The sequence below is a fragment of the Acipenser ruthenus genome, chromosome 24 (genome assembly GCF_902713425.1).
Source record: "Acipenser ruthenus chromosome 24, fAciRut3.2 maternal haplotype, whole genome shotgun sequence".
Classification (NCBI taxonomy): domain Eukaryota; kingdom Metazoa; phylum Chordata; class Actinopteri; order Acipenseriformes; family Acipenseridae; genus Acipenser; species Acipenser ruthenus.
The window spans coordinates 4,216,583-4,229,793 of record NC_081212.1 but is presented as its reverse complement, the minus strand read 5'-3'; the positions used below and the strand labels follow the sequence as shown (position 1 = coordinate 4,229,793).

General features: G+C 39.7%; 1 protein-coding gene across 1 annotated transcript in view; it reads right to left on the bottom strand.

Moving 5' to 3' along the window:
* The window catches only part of LOC117429105 (S-adenosyl-L-methionine-dependent tRNA 4-demethylwyosine synthase TYW1-like), a 54,401-nt gene that overhangs the window by 28,704 nt on the left and 12,486 nt on the right, over positions 1-13,211 (bottom strand). Inside the window, exons 8-9 of the mRNA XM_058998106.1 lie at positions 9,521-9,632; positions 1,029-1,081 (exon numbers count right to left, since the gene is read on the bottom strand). Of these exons, the coding sequence (XP_058854089.1) occupies positions 1,029-1,081; positions 9,521-9,632 (165 nt within the window). The remainder of the gene's footprint in view (positions 1-1,028; positions 1,082-9,520; positions 9,633-13,211) is intronic.

The following is a 13,211-nucleotide window of genomic DNA, read 5'->3' as shown; positions in this document are numbered from 1 at the left end:
ATTTTTACACAAAAAGGTTATTAGCGAGCTCTGGTAGACAAAGAAATATAGTTATTTTACTAGAATGATTCTTTCCCCAAGCTGCACTTCTCGCTAGCGTCCTATAATGTTCTTACCTCCCTGGGGACCACGTTGGTTGGTAATGGTTTTGATACAGGGGCACATTTCTTAGCCTAATGCAGCACCTGATAACCATCCATTTGCTGGAGGCCAATTTTAAACTCCACCGAGAAGTTGGAGTATTTATCTGAGGACCAATTCACATGACAGAGTGCGTGTGGCTTTCAATTAGATAAACTGTGCATACAAATATACAGCAATACAGATGTACAGCCACAAGGGTCAAGCACCATTTGCAAGTAACTAGTTCCCACATGTATCAATATTCTAAGTCATTAACAGAAATAACACAGCAGGGATGGAAATAAGACTCCAGGTTTTTACTACAAGCTTGATTAGCCACAGTGTATAGGTAACAAGCTCAGGTGGGTCTTTAAAAACAGGAATGGATCAAACTGCTATGCAATGGGAGTCTTATTTCCATTCCTGCAATGGGTTACAAGAAGCATATAAAGGACCTAGGCCTATTTACTCTTTCCACAAAACACATAAAAAAAAAAAAAATCATGAATATAAAATATAATAAGATAACAAAATTAAAAATCATGTTTAAAAGCGGCTTCTCTTCAGTATCATTGGGAGCATGATTATAGTTAATTATTTATTAATCTAAAATCCAGAAAGTCCCAGGGGATATACTGCAATTGTTCGTTTTCCATCAAAGGCTGCTCAACATTTTGTTGTATATCATTTAATGAAAATTCATGAAGAATAAATACACTTTCCTCTGCATGAGAATTATGTACAGCACCACTGTGACTCCAAACAGTACTAAGATGGCAACATGACAGAAATCCGCTCATTTTCCTACCTACATGCACACCTTTAAGCTTGTGTTTTACAAAATGACAGTTCGAAATGTCTAGCTCATTTTGTGCTTGTTTGTGAAAGACAAAAGGGTCAGTTACCTTGGTCCACCGACAGAGCTTCACACCAGAATGACTTCCTATCAGCCTATAACCTGTGGAAAAGAAAATGAATTTAACAAGCAGCAACAACCGCTCCATCACTGTGCCAGTACATTATCATGGCATTTTTATCTGCCTTCCTTTGAATGAAATTCACCAAGTGATAAAACACACTATAAAACTGTAATGGGAGGCCAATGTGACTACAGTACACATCCCTCGGCATGGAGGCATAAAAAAGTTTAAATGAATCCAGAAGTTCACTCATACATCACTCATTTTTGACAGCGCCTGTAAATCTAGCTGTGGCTTTGTACTGGTTTGGAGATGTCAGCTGGCATATGGACCCAGGAGAGAGACTGTGTGAGTCAACATTCTGCTTACTTGACACATCCACTTTCTTTTGCAGGTACTGCAAATATTACAAACTGTATGAGAAATCAACTAAATAGTGAATGCGAGTAGCGCATTCAGTAAAGGCACTCCGTCCGGATGCAGGATGCGCCCTATAGTTCAAATCCAGGCTATGCCGACCGTGGCTGGGGGTTCCCAGGGGGCGGCGCACAATTTGCCAAGTGCTGCCTGGGCGGGGAGGGTTTAGGTTGGCTGGGGAGTCCTTGGAGCACCAGCGATCACTGTAGGTGGCTGGGCGCCTGCAGGACTACCTGTGTGCAATTCAGAACTGCCTGGCCACTGGTTGCAGCGTTGAGCCGGGTTAAACAATAGGGCTTTCCAAATTGGGAGCAAAATAATTGGCGATTCCAAATTTATAAAAAAAATTCAGGATTTATCAGTATTACAGTACATCATAGAAGTAGTCAAATAAGTACAAGCATCATTTTAACAAATCTATACATTGTGTGTAGGGTGTTTTCTATTTAAACAGAAATAATTTTGCAGTTTCAGCAGCCAGAATCTCTTAAAACAGCAAGAGACACCCAACACATAACATATTAACTTCCTGTATACCAAACCAGTATTTTTCTTTACATGTTTTAATTGAAGTGAATATTTAGGTCTAAAATGAAGATCGAGTTGAATTGATGGTACTCTTTCTTTAAATCACATGAGTATGTGCAGGAAAGAACACTAGCTGCCATTCCAGATTCCTTTGTAAAGCTGCAATCAATAATTCATTTCACATTTCCCTCCTGTAAAAACAACGCTTTCAATCTATGTAGATTTACCATCTCTGGAATTAATTAACCATGAGTCTGAAACTAAAAAGCACCTTGTCAGACTGCAGAGAAGACAACCAAGAGCTGTGCACATTAAGACGGGAATACATTTGAAACAGTACTTTTCCTTTGTTTGAAAAATACAAGGTTCCAAGTCTTCAGCATCAGCGAGCACTTCAAAGTCCTAGAAATGTACAGCTATGTCGAATAGGTAATAAGCTCAGGTGTGTCTTATTAAACTCATAGTCAAACCAGGAATGGATCAAACTGCAATGCAATAGGAGCCTTATTTCCATCCCTGCAGTTACTAGCAGTAAACATGCATTGTCAGTTCAACGAGAGCTTTAGAACAATGGTCAGTGCACAGCTTATAAAGTATACAGTGCAAGTAAGAAAGACTTGCCTATAACCTAGAGAGGATGGTCAGCCACCCAATATCATTTATGTACAGCCAAGTCCACCCAGCTTTATATACATGTTTTGGTCAAGGCTCAATACCATGCCATCGATGTAAATCAGGATATATAGGGGCTCCCGAGTGGCGCACCGAGTAAAGGCGCTCCGCGCGGAGTGCAGAATGTGCCCTATAGCCTGGAGATCACAGGTTCGAATCCAGGCTATGTCACAGCCGACCGTGACCGGGAGTTCCTAGGGGGCGGCGCATAAATGGCTGAGCGCTGCCCGGGTAGGGAGGGCTTAGGTCGGCAGGGGAATCCACGGCTCACCACGCATCAGCGACCCCTGTGGCCGATAGGGCGCCTGTGGTTCTGCAGTGGAGCCACCAGATCTGTGTTGTCCTCCGGCACTATAGGTCTGGTGGCATTGCTGTGGATCTGCAGTGCGAAAAATGACGGCTTGGCAGGAGCACGTTTCGGAGGACGCGTGTTCCAGCCTCCGTTTCCCGAGTCGGCGGGTTGCGAGCGATGAGCCGAGGATACAGATAATAATTGGGCATGCTAAATTGGGGAGAAAAACCAGGGTAAAAAATTGGCGATGACTAAATTTATAAAAAAAAAAAAAATCAGGATATATAGATATGCATTAGTAAAGCTTAATTAAATCCTTCTGCCTGAAAAGGTAACAAGGACAGGTCCTCTTTGAACTAACAGCTTAAGACTGCTGTGTGGATCGGTGCAAATGAAAAGACTTTGAAACAAAAAAAAAAAAAAAACAAGGAGACACAAACTGCCATTTCTACATTGTTTTATTTCAGCTTTATAAAATGGCTTTTGTTCTTCACTCAGAAAGCATAAGCAGAGAAATTCTTTACCATGGACTGCATCTGCCAAGTCCTTCATCACCGGAACCAGTCCGAGAGTGTGCATTTGAGTGAATTTAATCTCAGATCTAACAGTATTCATTGTGGAACTCTTCAGTGACATAAAAGGTTGTCTCTTCTGTCTGCAAAAGTGCAGGGACCGCACAGAAGAACGACTGTCCTTTTGGAAAGAATGACTGTCTCTATGGAACGAAAATGCAAATACAGTAGAAACATTTACTCACGGGAGGGAGAGGAGAGGGAGGGAGGGTCTTTTTAATCAAGCAATATGGATTCTGATGTTTTTGCTCATCCAAAAAAAGATACACTGTTTACAGTGTTTATGATGACTTTGCATTGACTCCTATACAGTGTAGATTTAAGGCCTCTACACACAGGATGTAATGCGACAAGCGAATGTTTCATATGACACACCACACCATGACAAAAAATATATATATTTATGTATTTTTTGATACGAGCCGTTTACAGTGCTTGCGATGTGACAGGTGACACTGAAGCGACATGAAAAACATAGGATCGGTGTTTATTTTTGTGATTTTGTCGCGTGGCAGCTAGGGAACTGACCAATGAGGAACTGCTTCCCTTGCGTGCCTTCAGTAAACAATGGCGGAAGAAAAGATAATTCTTGCAGTATCAAATTACCAGAGCTACACAATAAAGGACACCAAAATTATAAAGACGGCAATGAAGGAGAACATCTGCCAGTCCATTTCCAGGGAACTGGATACAATCAGATGAGAATCGTGTCGCAGCAAAAGTACCATTTTATCAGAGGACAAATCGCATCGCGTCTGGAGTGCGGAGACCTATACTTTTCCAAACTCCAGACAGGCATGGATTGACACAATAATGAAAGTTGGGGCTAAAGTAAATACTCCTGGATTTGAGGGTTAAAAGGACCAGGATGTAAAAACAGTTCAATAGTACTTGATCATTATTTATGTAGTGTGAATCCCATTGTTAGATGAGCTGTCGACAGCCAGATCAATACTGAATCATGCAATCACTGTCATTACAGCAGTGTGGAGTAGTGGTTAGGGCTCTGGACTCTTGACCGGAGGGTTGTGTCCCCCACTGGGTTCAATCCCCAGTGGGGGACACTGCTGTTGTACCCTTGAGCAAGGTACTTTACCTAGATTGCTCCAGTAAAAACCCAACTGTATAAATGGGTAATTGTATGTAAAAATAATGTGATATCTGTATAATGTGAAATAATGTATAATGTGATATCTTGTAACAATTGTAAGTCACCCTGGATAAGGGCGTCTGCTAAGAAATAAATAAATAATAATAATTACAGCTTACAACAGGAATGGACCAAAGTGAAACATTACCAAATTACCACAAACATTTATGAAGACAGGCTATTATCTACATGCTTTTTGCAAGACCTGATTTTCAGTGACATTATAATAAAATAATAATAAAAAAAAATAAACGCATCACCCTAAGAATTAACTAATAATTCGAATGAAACCTGCTGAATAATATTACGTTAACATATTGAATTACATAAAAAATATTTTGTTATCCATATACTTAATGAAAAACTGACAAATTGAAAAATGTGAACTTTCAAAATCTAACATGAAATACTGTACTACTATTATGGCTCCCGGCATACACTTGTGATATCATTTTGTAGTTTATTTGATTGATTTGATGTTAAATAAAAGATCTAAATTATGTTCATATAGTTGTTTTTTTTATTGTAAAATTTCTAGATGATGCCGAAATTTGGCCATAGCTGTATATTTCAACAAACATGGAGGAGCACGAGGTGAAATGTGAAGGGAGAAATGACAGTATACACTGGATCCAATCTTTGTATAGCCTTATCAAAGGAGAACAGTACATAAATCAGTAGGCTATATCATTTTAATTAGATGAACCAAGAGAAAGTAATTAGCATTGATCCTTCCTTCAGTCTTTGGCCAGCATGGACAGTAATCTGATAACTGTTCTATACAGATCGGCCTGTCCAATAGGCAGGTACATCTGACTATCAGAAACACATTGGTGCTCCTGCTGTTGCTGCTGCTTATGATAGTGAGGCAACCAAGAGTACAAGGTGACCAATAGAAACAGATTAGAATGCTGACAGAACAGATGAGGCAATTACAAGGAAAGAATGCTGGTACGATGACAAGCAAATAAAACTTGCAGACAGCTGCTGCTGCTGCTTTTTAATAATCCAGTTTTCTAAATGCATAAATCATAGTACTGTGTATAATAATATGCACATGCTTGTTTTGTGACTGTACTCGTAGCATTTTGTGAAGAGGCTACACAGTTTTTCTTGTTGCTTTTCAACAATAGTGTTCTCAATTGTCGATTATTGTTCAATACTGAATTAGGAAACAAAATAAATCAACTCTACCCAGTGAGTACGGACACCTGATGAGGCCTTTTAAGCAACTATTATATTGATCAAAGTACTTGAGATTTTATTACGAGAACTCGCAATGCCAAACAAAAAATCAGTTCTTTTTTCTGCTACATCCTCACTCATCTGTTGTACATTACTGCTGTGAACCGGTCTGAGAACACACACCCAGGGGCGCAAGCCACTAACTACCCCTCTGCCTACACACTGAGCTGCTGACACGTACTTCATCACATCGAGCTAGACAAGCCTAAAACTGAGCCCATAATCACTGCAGGGCTAACGGAACAATGCAGCTGCATAGAACAGTTGTCCTCAGCCTGTCTGCTTTACAATGCATCACCCTGCGTGTTGAAGTCATTTGCTATTTGCAACTGCAGCCCTTGAGACACAATACCAAAGCAATGCAAAACAAAGTCTCAGCGAGCCTTCTCGAGCCTTCCTGCGTTAATGTGCAAGTTAAAAGCACTCCTTTCGTAGAGTCAAGCGTGGGTTAAGGCATTGCTTTATTAGAGGTTTGGAGTGTATTTCCCCTTTTCATTAAATAACTTTTCCAAAAAGCCTCTGATAAATGACACTAGTAAGGAGCTATGTAGATAGCAGCAAAAATAATACAATTTCCTTGAAAGATGGATTGTAATGATACACACATATATCATCATCATCAGCCTTTTTCAATCCATGTTGCTCTGTTGTGTTTCCTAATTTCATTAAGCATGGTTCTGAAAGGGAAACTACCCTAATGCCTCTTCGACCAATGCGTGCTGCCAGTGCTAACTTACGGATGCGAAACCTGGACCCTCAATGCAAAAATCAATCCAAAATTACAAACGACTCAACGGAGTATGGAAAGATGCATGCTGAGAATAACAAGAAGAGACAGGAAAAGGAAGGAATGGATAAGAGCGCAAACAAAATTATGCAATGTTATTATAAGAGCGAGAAAAAATGAAATGGCAGTGTGGGCCGGACATGTAGCAAGAAGAACAGACCATCGCTGGACCAAGGAGATACTAGACTGGATCCCAAGAGATATAAAGCAACCAAGTTTATATATATATTTTATAATATATATTTTTGAAAGGTAAAAGTGGAGAGGAGGAGGAGGAGGGTATCACAAAAAGCAACACAAAAAACAATCCCACATCACACACAAGAAAGCAACAATGACCTGTCCTTGGGCTGGGTAGCAGCTACACCCATTGACAGAAAGCGCTACCATGTTTACAAATGTTCAATCACGCTAACTTATGAATGAATGCTAGCCAAGGCACCTAAATGTCAAAGTGGCAGAAGATGAAACCAAATGTGACGCCACACTAAGTCCCGAGGAATGAGACTCCTCCCAAGGAAAATAAATAATACAAATTATACAAAAAAACAGCCCCAGCAACAAGCTTAGTTATAGGATATGAATTCAATGTGGCATGAGTGAAATCTAACCAAGCTTGCAATCAGACTACAGCACTACAGAGGTTCCTAGCTAGGAATTGAAATCACTGTCTGTTATTTGCACTGAGCCGTTGCATCTCCGTCCATGAAAAGGAAAACAAATCTTGCTTTGCATATTTCAGAAAGTTGCTATTTCACCAAAGCCAGTTTAAAAGACAAATGTTGTGACAGACATAAAATAATGTAAGAAACCAAAATGTAACTGCAACTTAATACTTTTTTTTTTTTGCTAGTTGTACACTGGTACAACTGTATAATATATACAGGCCCTCTTTCTTTTTAAATTTTAGTTTAAAATGAATGACAATGTTGTTATATTTAGAATGGAATGCTTGCCACTTCATTGTAGCTTATCATGGCAGACCCCAAAGTATTTACTTAATTACAACTTATACAAAATTCAAAGAGGAACAGGCAAGATGGCAATAGATACTACAACTGAAATGTGCATGGGATCTGTATGTATATTGAACACATTGCATCAAGAACGCAGTCTCCTTACAACCCAGACTAGTTTTACAGGATCATTTAACTAACTTGCCACAATGCCACATGTGAAAACAGATTTATCGGTAGAGATCAGCTGCCCTTTAAAAGCACCTATTTAATAATTCCCCACAAACCCTGCAGGTCCGAAGCTGAATCCAGTCAACAGTGAATCCAATGATCTTCTGAAGCAGAACTACAGTACGTTGGCAATGCAGAGTCTCTAACATATAGTAAGCTTGACTGAGTTACATAAGGTAGTAATGGCAATAGCAATTGCAATGTGGCTTTGAAAGCCATTAAAATTGAAAGTTTACATGGTGCCATTTTCAAAAAACAGCAGCATGTTATAATTGGAAACCAGTGCATCAGTATGCAGCCCTGCTTGGAAGAACGACCTTTGAAAAAATACTGGAAACTGAGACAGGATTTATTTGACAACTGAAAGAAAGCGGGTTTGCTCTGCGACTATTTCAGTTTAATAAAACTGCACTTTAAAATGAGACTGAAGAAAGACACGGATAATACAATGGAAGTATACTTGCGCATTCATAAATATTTACGAAAGATACGGTGCCTAACTAAAGCAACAAGACAGTTTTGCCAGAATATTCTGATCATGCATACATTGCACTATGACTGGGGTGATTATTCTGAGGAGGCATGTATCACTGATGTGTGTGCTTTAGGCAGGAGAAAACTATGAAATCAAAATCAAATCTAAAGACAACCAAAATAAGTCTGTCATATGAAATATGCCCCCGTTCCACTTTGGTAAAGCCCTTTGTCTCCAATTAGTGTCTCGCGTGAAGGACTGGATCACAGCTGGAATCCCAGGAGATCCCAGGAGTCTTACAGAGACTAGGGTGTGTAAACACAAGGAGGTTAAGTGACTTGCTCAGGGTCACACAATGAGTCAGTGGCTGAGGTGGGATTTGAACCGGGGACCTCCTGGTTACAAGCCCTTTTCTTTAACCACTGGACCACACAGCCTCCTCAGTTTAAGGAACCATGCTAACTTTAGAGGCACTCAGGCACAGTAGCTTCACCAAACTAAGTTCCTTCACTGTTAGGAGAATGCTTCATTGTCAGGAGAATGCTTCATTGTCCGGAGAATGTTTCATTGTCCGGAGAATGCTTCATTGTCATGGGGTAAATGGCTTGAAATGTCACCTTCAACAAGTGACATTTCAAAGTTGTTACAAAAACAGTTGCCTTGTGGCACATGTTTGCACAAACACTAGAATCACACTCTATCCCCAAAACAAAATGTGACGATCAGGAACTGTTAAACTGATAAACAACTTTTATCAAAAATTAAATAACTAAGGCGTTTTGTGAATAAGCCCAATTTTGATTTAGAACAAGAACAGGAAGGGTGGATTTTAGAAGTCTAGTGAATTTAGACAATACACTGGAAACTGAAAGAGGGCATGCCGATCTAGACAAAGGGGAATACAAAAATATTGGAAAAACTAGAGCAAAAATAAAACAGCTGTAAACATGACCAACAGAAAAGGGCACTGATAAAAAAAAAAAAAGACATGGCAGTGTGATCTCAGAGCTTCTTGCTCTTTCATCCTCCAGAGACATGGGCTCTGTTCAATGAAGGGAATGAGGACAGCACTGAGATTCAGCAGAATACACACCAAAAAGGTCAGGCATTACCAGGCATCCAGCAGGGCTTCATTAGGGCAGCCGGCTGTACCTTGCTTTGTGAGGGCGTCCCGGAGAGCCGGTGTGATCATTTCCCGTGCCTCTGCGTCCTCGCTTTTCACAGGACCCTGTTTGGACAGCTTGACCTCAGTTTCATTTTTTTTCTGTAGAAAGAATACAATAAAATAAATAAATACCATTTTAAAAATGACAGTGTAAGTAGTTTCAATTAACATTTTATTTGTATCTTGCTCCCTTACATTTTTATGATGCATGCAATCTTTCAGAGTGGTTGTCATTGCAGCTGTTTTGACAAGGGAGCTGCTGTTCCATTCCAGGTGCCTGCAGTAGACATGTGTAATGTAGGCTGGATCAGCCAGTGTCTTTATAGAAGTGCCAGCACCATCTAGCATTTTACTGCCACCAGAAAACCAAAAGGACAATTGATCCACAATGGTAGACTGCTAGATGGCGTTGGATCTTGCTTCTATAAAAGACACTGATCTAGTTTAAATATTTCAATGGCAGGCTACTAGAACTGAGGAGCACCTGAACTCAGATGCAAGCAGCTTAACACAGTGCTTGAGTAACTGCAACAAGAACCACTAAGACTGAAAGGATCAGAAAAAGGGAGACAGTAATAAATACATGAGAAACAGGGTTTTAGTAAATGCTGGGCATCATAACAGCAAAAGCAACAGCACCTGCAGAATGTAACCAATAAACTTCACACCTGCACAGCCCATTGTCTAGCGCGAGTTGAGCTGACTCCTGACTTATGCAAATTCACCCACTGGAACGCTTTTTTTGCAATAAAGCTCTGTGCTCTATGTAGAAGCCTACCAGACCCAGCTGTCATTTTTACACAACTCCCCACATATTGGATGAGACAGGGATTGCAGAAGATGCATGTGCTGAGGTTTGCAGTGCCCATATGTGCTGCATTAGAAGAGCTGCAGTTAATCAGGTAACACATTAAAATGAATTCCAGCTGAATACCACAGGAGTAACACCTGAATATCTTCTGCACTTCCTCCAAGTTCTGAAGTCATTCATTGAATTCAGCCCTGTTACTTCATGCAGATTTAATTGCATGTATTCTTTCTGTGTTTCTTTGTAACAAATGATGTTCATCACATGTATAAGGCATGCATTACTCACCCACCAGGGGACTGTGAGTAGTGTTAATTCATGTGAATGCAAGCTGCATACATGTGATCAACATCATTTGTTACAGAGGAACATGAATGAATATGGGTAATTAAATCCACATGAATTAACAGGGCTGTGTATTACTTCAGAACTCAGAGGAAGTGCATATGATATTCAGGTGTCACTCCTGTGGTATTCAACCTGAATTTATTATCAATTTACAGCTATTATTTTAAAGTGTTAGCTTTATTCCTTGTACTAAGACCCACTGGGTTTGCACCCTGAAGGAAAGAAATTTAAGCAGGTCTAAAATCTCACAGAGCAGTAGTAGGTTGTAATTAGTGTTCTACCTTTAGGGATTCATCGCATTAGTGCATTTCTTAAGAGACATTCAAAACCGGATGGTTACTTTTCCAAATCTAAAAATGATTTGTTTTTATCTTGCTGTTCCTACTACAAGAATAAGGTGTTCCTACTACAAGAATAAGGAGCTGTGGTCTAGAAAAGGACAGCATGTGCTTCTGGGTAGCCAGCCAGTGAGGTGTGAGCGGGAGGGTGTCAGGGAGGTTAATTGATCAATGATTGTTTAATTGAGGCAAACAAAATGCCATTGTGATCAATAAATCAATTAATTTTCTATAAATCACTCTACTATATTAGAAATGTAAAATATTGTACCAGTGTTATATCTCTACAACTAGTATAATTGACCACAGCTGCAATATCGCAGACCCTAGGACAGAGAAGCTGCCACCTGGAAGTCACATGTAACATTTTCTTACACCACTGACTTGATGCTTCTGGCTGTTTTACAGATGCATGGTTTCCTTGATGCCCATCTGCTCAGTGAATTAAATTACCTGATGCTAGGACACTGACGTATGATTGATAAACTCCTGCCAGAGAAAGGGTATGGCATTTATGAAGAAGTACGAGCACATTTGAGAAGGGAACGATGCAGCTGGCCGATTAGCAACGTTTAGCTATGCAGTCTGATTCTAAAAGCAGCCAAACTTCAGTGGTTTGTGGCTCATTCCGGTACCAATTCTGCACCAAAGCACGCCTCAGATTACACACTAAAAAAACTAAATCTATTTTAATTCAAGCTAGTGTATACACTGTATTGTGGCGTCAGACTGAATTTTCCTTTTTATAGCTCAACTTTTTCCTGTGCGTCCAATGATATCGCTCTTTGACCATGCCCCTTGTAATTAATTGCTCAGCTCTTCCAAAGAGGTTCCATGTATTCAATAGGTTCACTCAGTGCCAGTGCAGCGCCTCTATCTCTGATGCACATTCTAGAGCTGTACCACTTTGACAGGAATGTAACTATTCTCAGCTGCTTTTATCTGAGGGTTTAAATGTTTATTTCAAGCAACTGTCAAGAAGATGATCATCATTGCGTAATGGATGCCACCAGCACATCGAATGGGTTGATTCTTTGAATATTGTATGAGATGTAAGCTTAGTCTACACAGTTTTCATTTCTGGAGGCATTTTGTAATGAGTTTCATCTGGCTTTTCTGAAAGCTGAACCTTTAACAGTATAGACCTCTTTCCATTGGCAAGGTGAACCATAGACTTGCAGACAGCTCAGATATTGTGCTCTAGCCAAAAATCACAGATTACAATGTACTGTAATTGATTGATCGAAGCAACATTTACAAACTAATTAAGAAACCAGAAGAGAAAGCTGTCTTAATTACAGCCTCATCAAAATCCAAATGTGCCAACTATTTTGTTTCTAAAAGGGACCTTCCTAATAGCAAGAACGAATAGTTGAATAGCAAAGCTGCCAAATAGCAAGATGAAATTCAGTAACCACACTGCATAAACTGAAAGCTCGCCAGAATAAATCAATACAAGTTTTTGTTGTGGCTTTTGTAAAATCATTACTGTATTCTACTAATGGACAACGATATATTTATTACACAACAGCATAAATGGATTAAATGCTGGTTGCTGAGAGATTTATAGCAAAAGGTATCTGAAGACAATTGATTGCATGCATTACACTTTGGTTTATGATTCAGTTTCTGGGGTTTTCCTTTTCAGTTCATATTTTATGTGGATTGGAAAGGAATAGTTTGTGTGTAAGCAGGATTTCTGCACCTTATAGTTACATTTTTGGACTAAAACCATTCGATATCCATTAAATAGATAGCAGTGATTTTGCAATGGTTGTGGTGTTTGTTTTGTATTTCAGAATTCTCCTCTATCAATCAGATGCCCAAAGCACTCCCTACCAACAGCAGTGAGCTTAATATCAGCACTGTACAGAGTGAATCTGGCCAGACATGATGGATCAAACAGCCAGAAGCCCAGAAGAGCTCAGGGAAGAGGCATTGCGGTAATGAACAGAATGAATGTAAAAATACTGCGACAAACATTATTGTCACAGCACATGGAATAATAAAGCTGGATAAAAGACAGAAAACAGGGGTTATTAATGTGGTCTAAAGCACGGCGGATCTAAACACCACCGCTGTTTAAAATTAAAATCAAGCCTTGCATTTTACCTACTTCTCCAAACTTACATCAACTCCAGGTCTTCAGTAAAAAAAAAAATGGGGGCCTTAAGCACTGCTCGT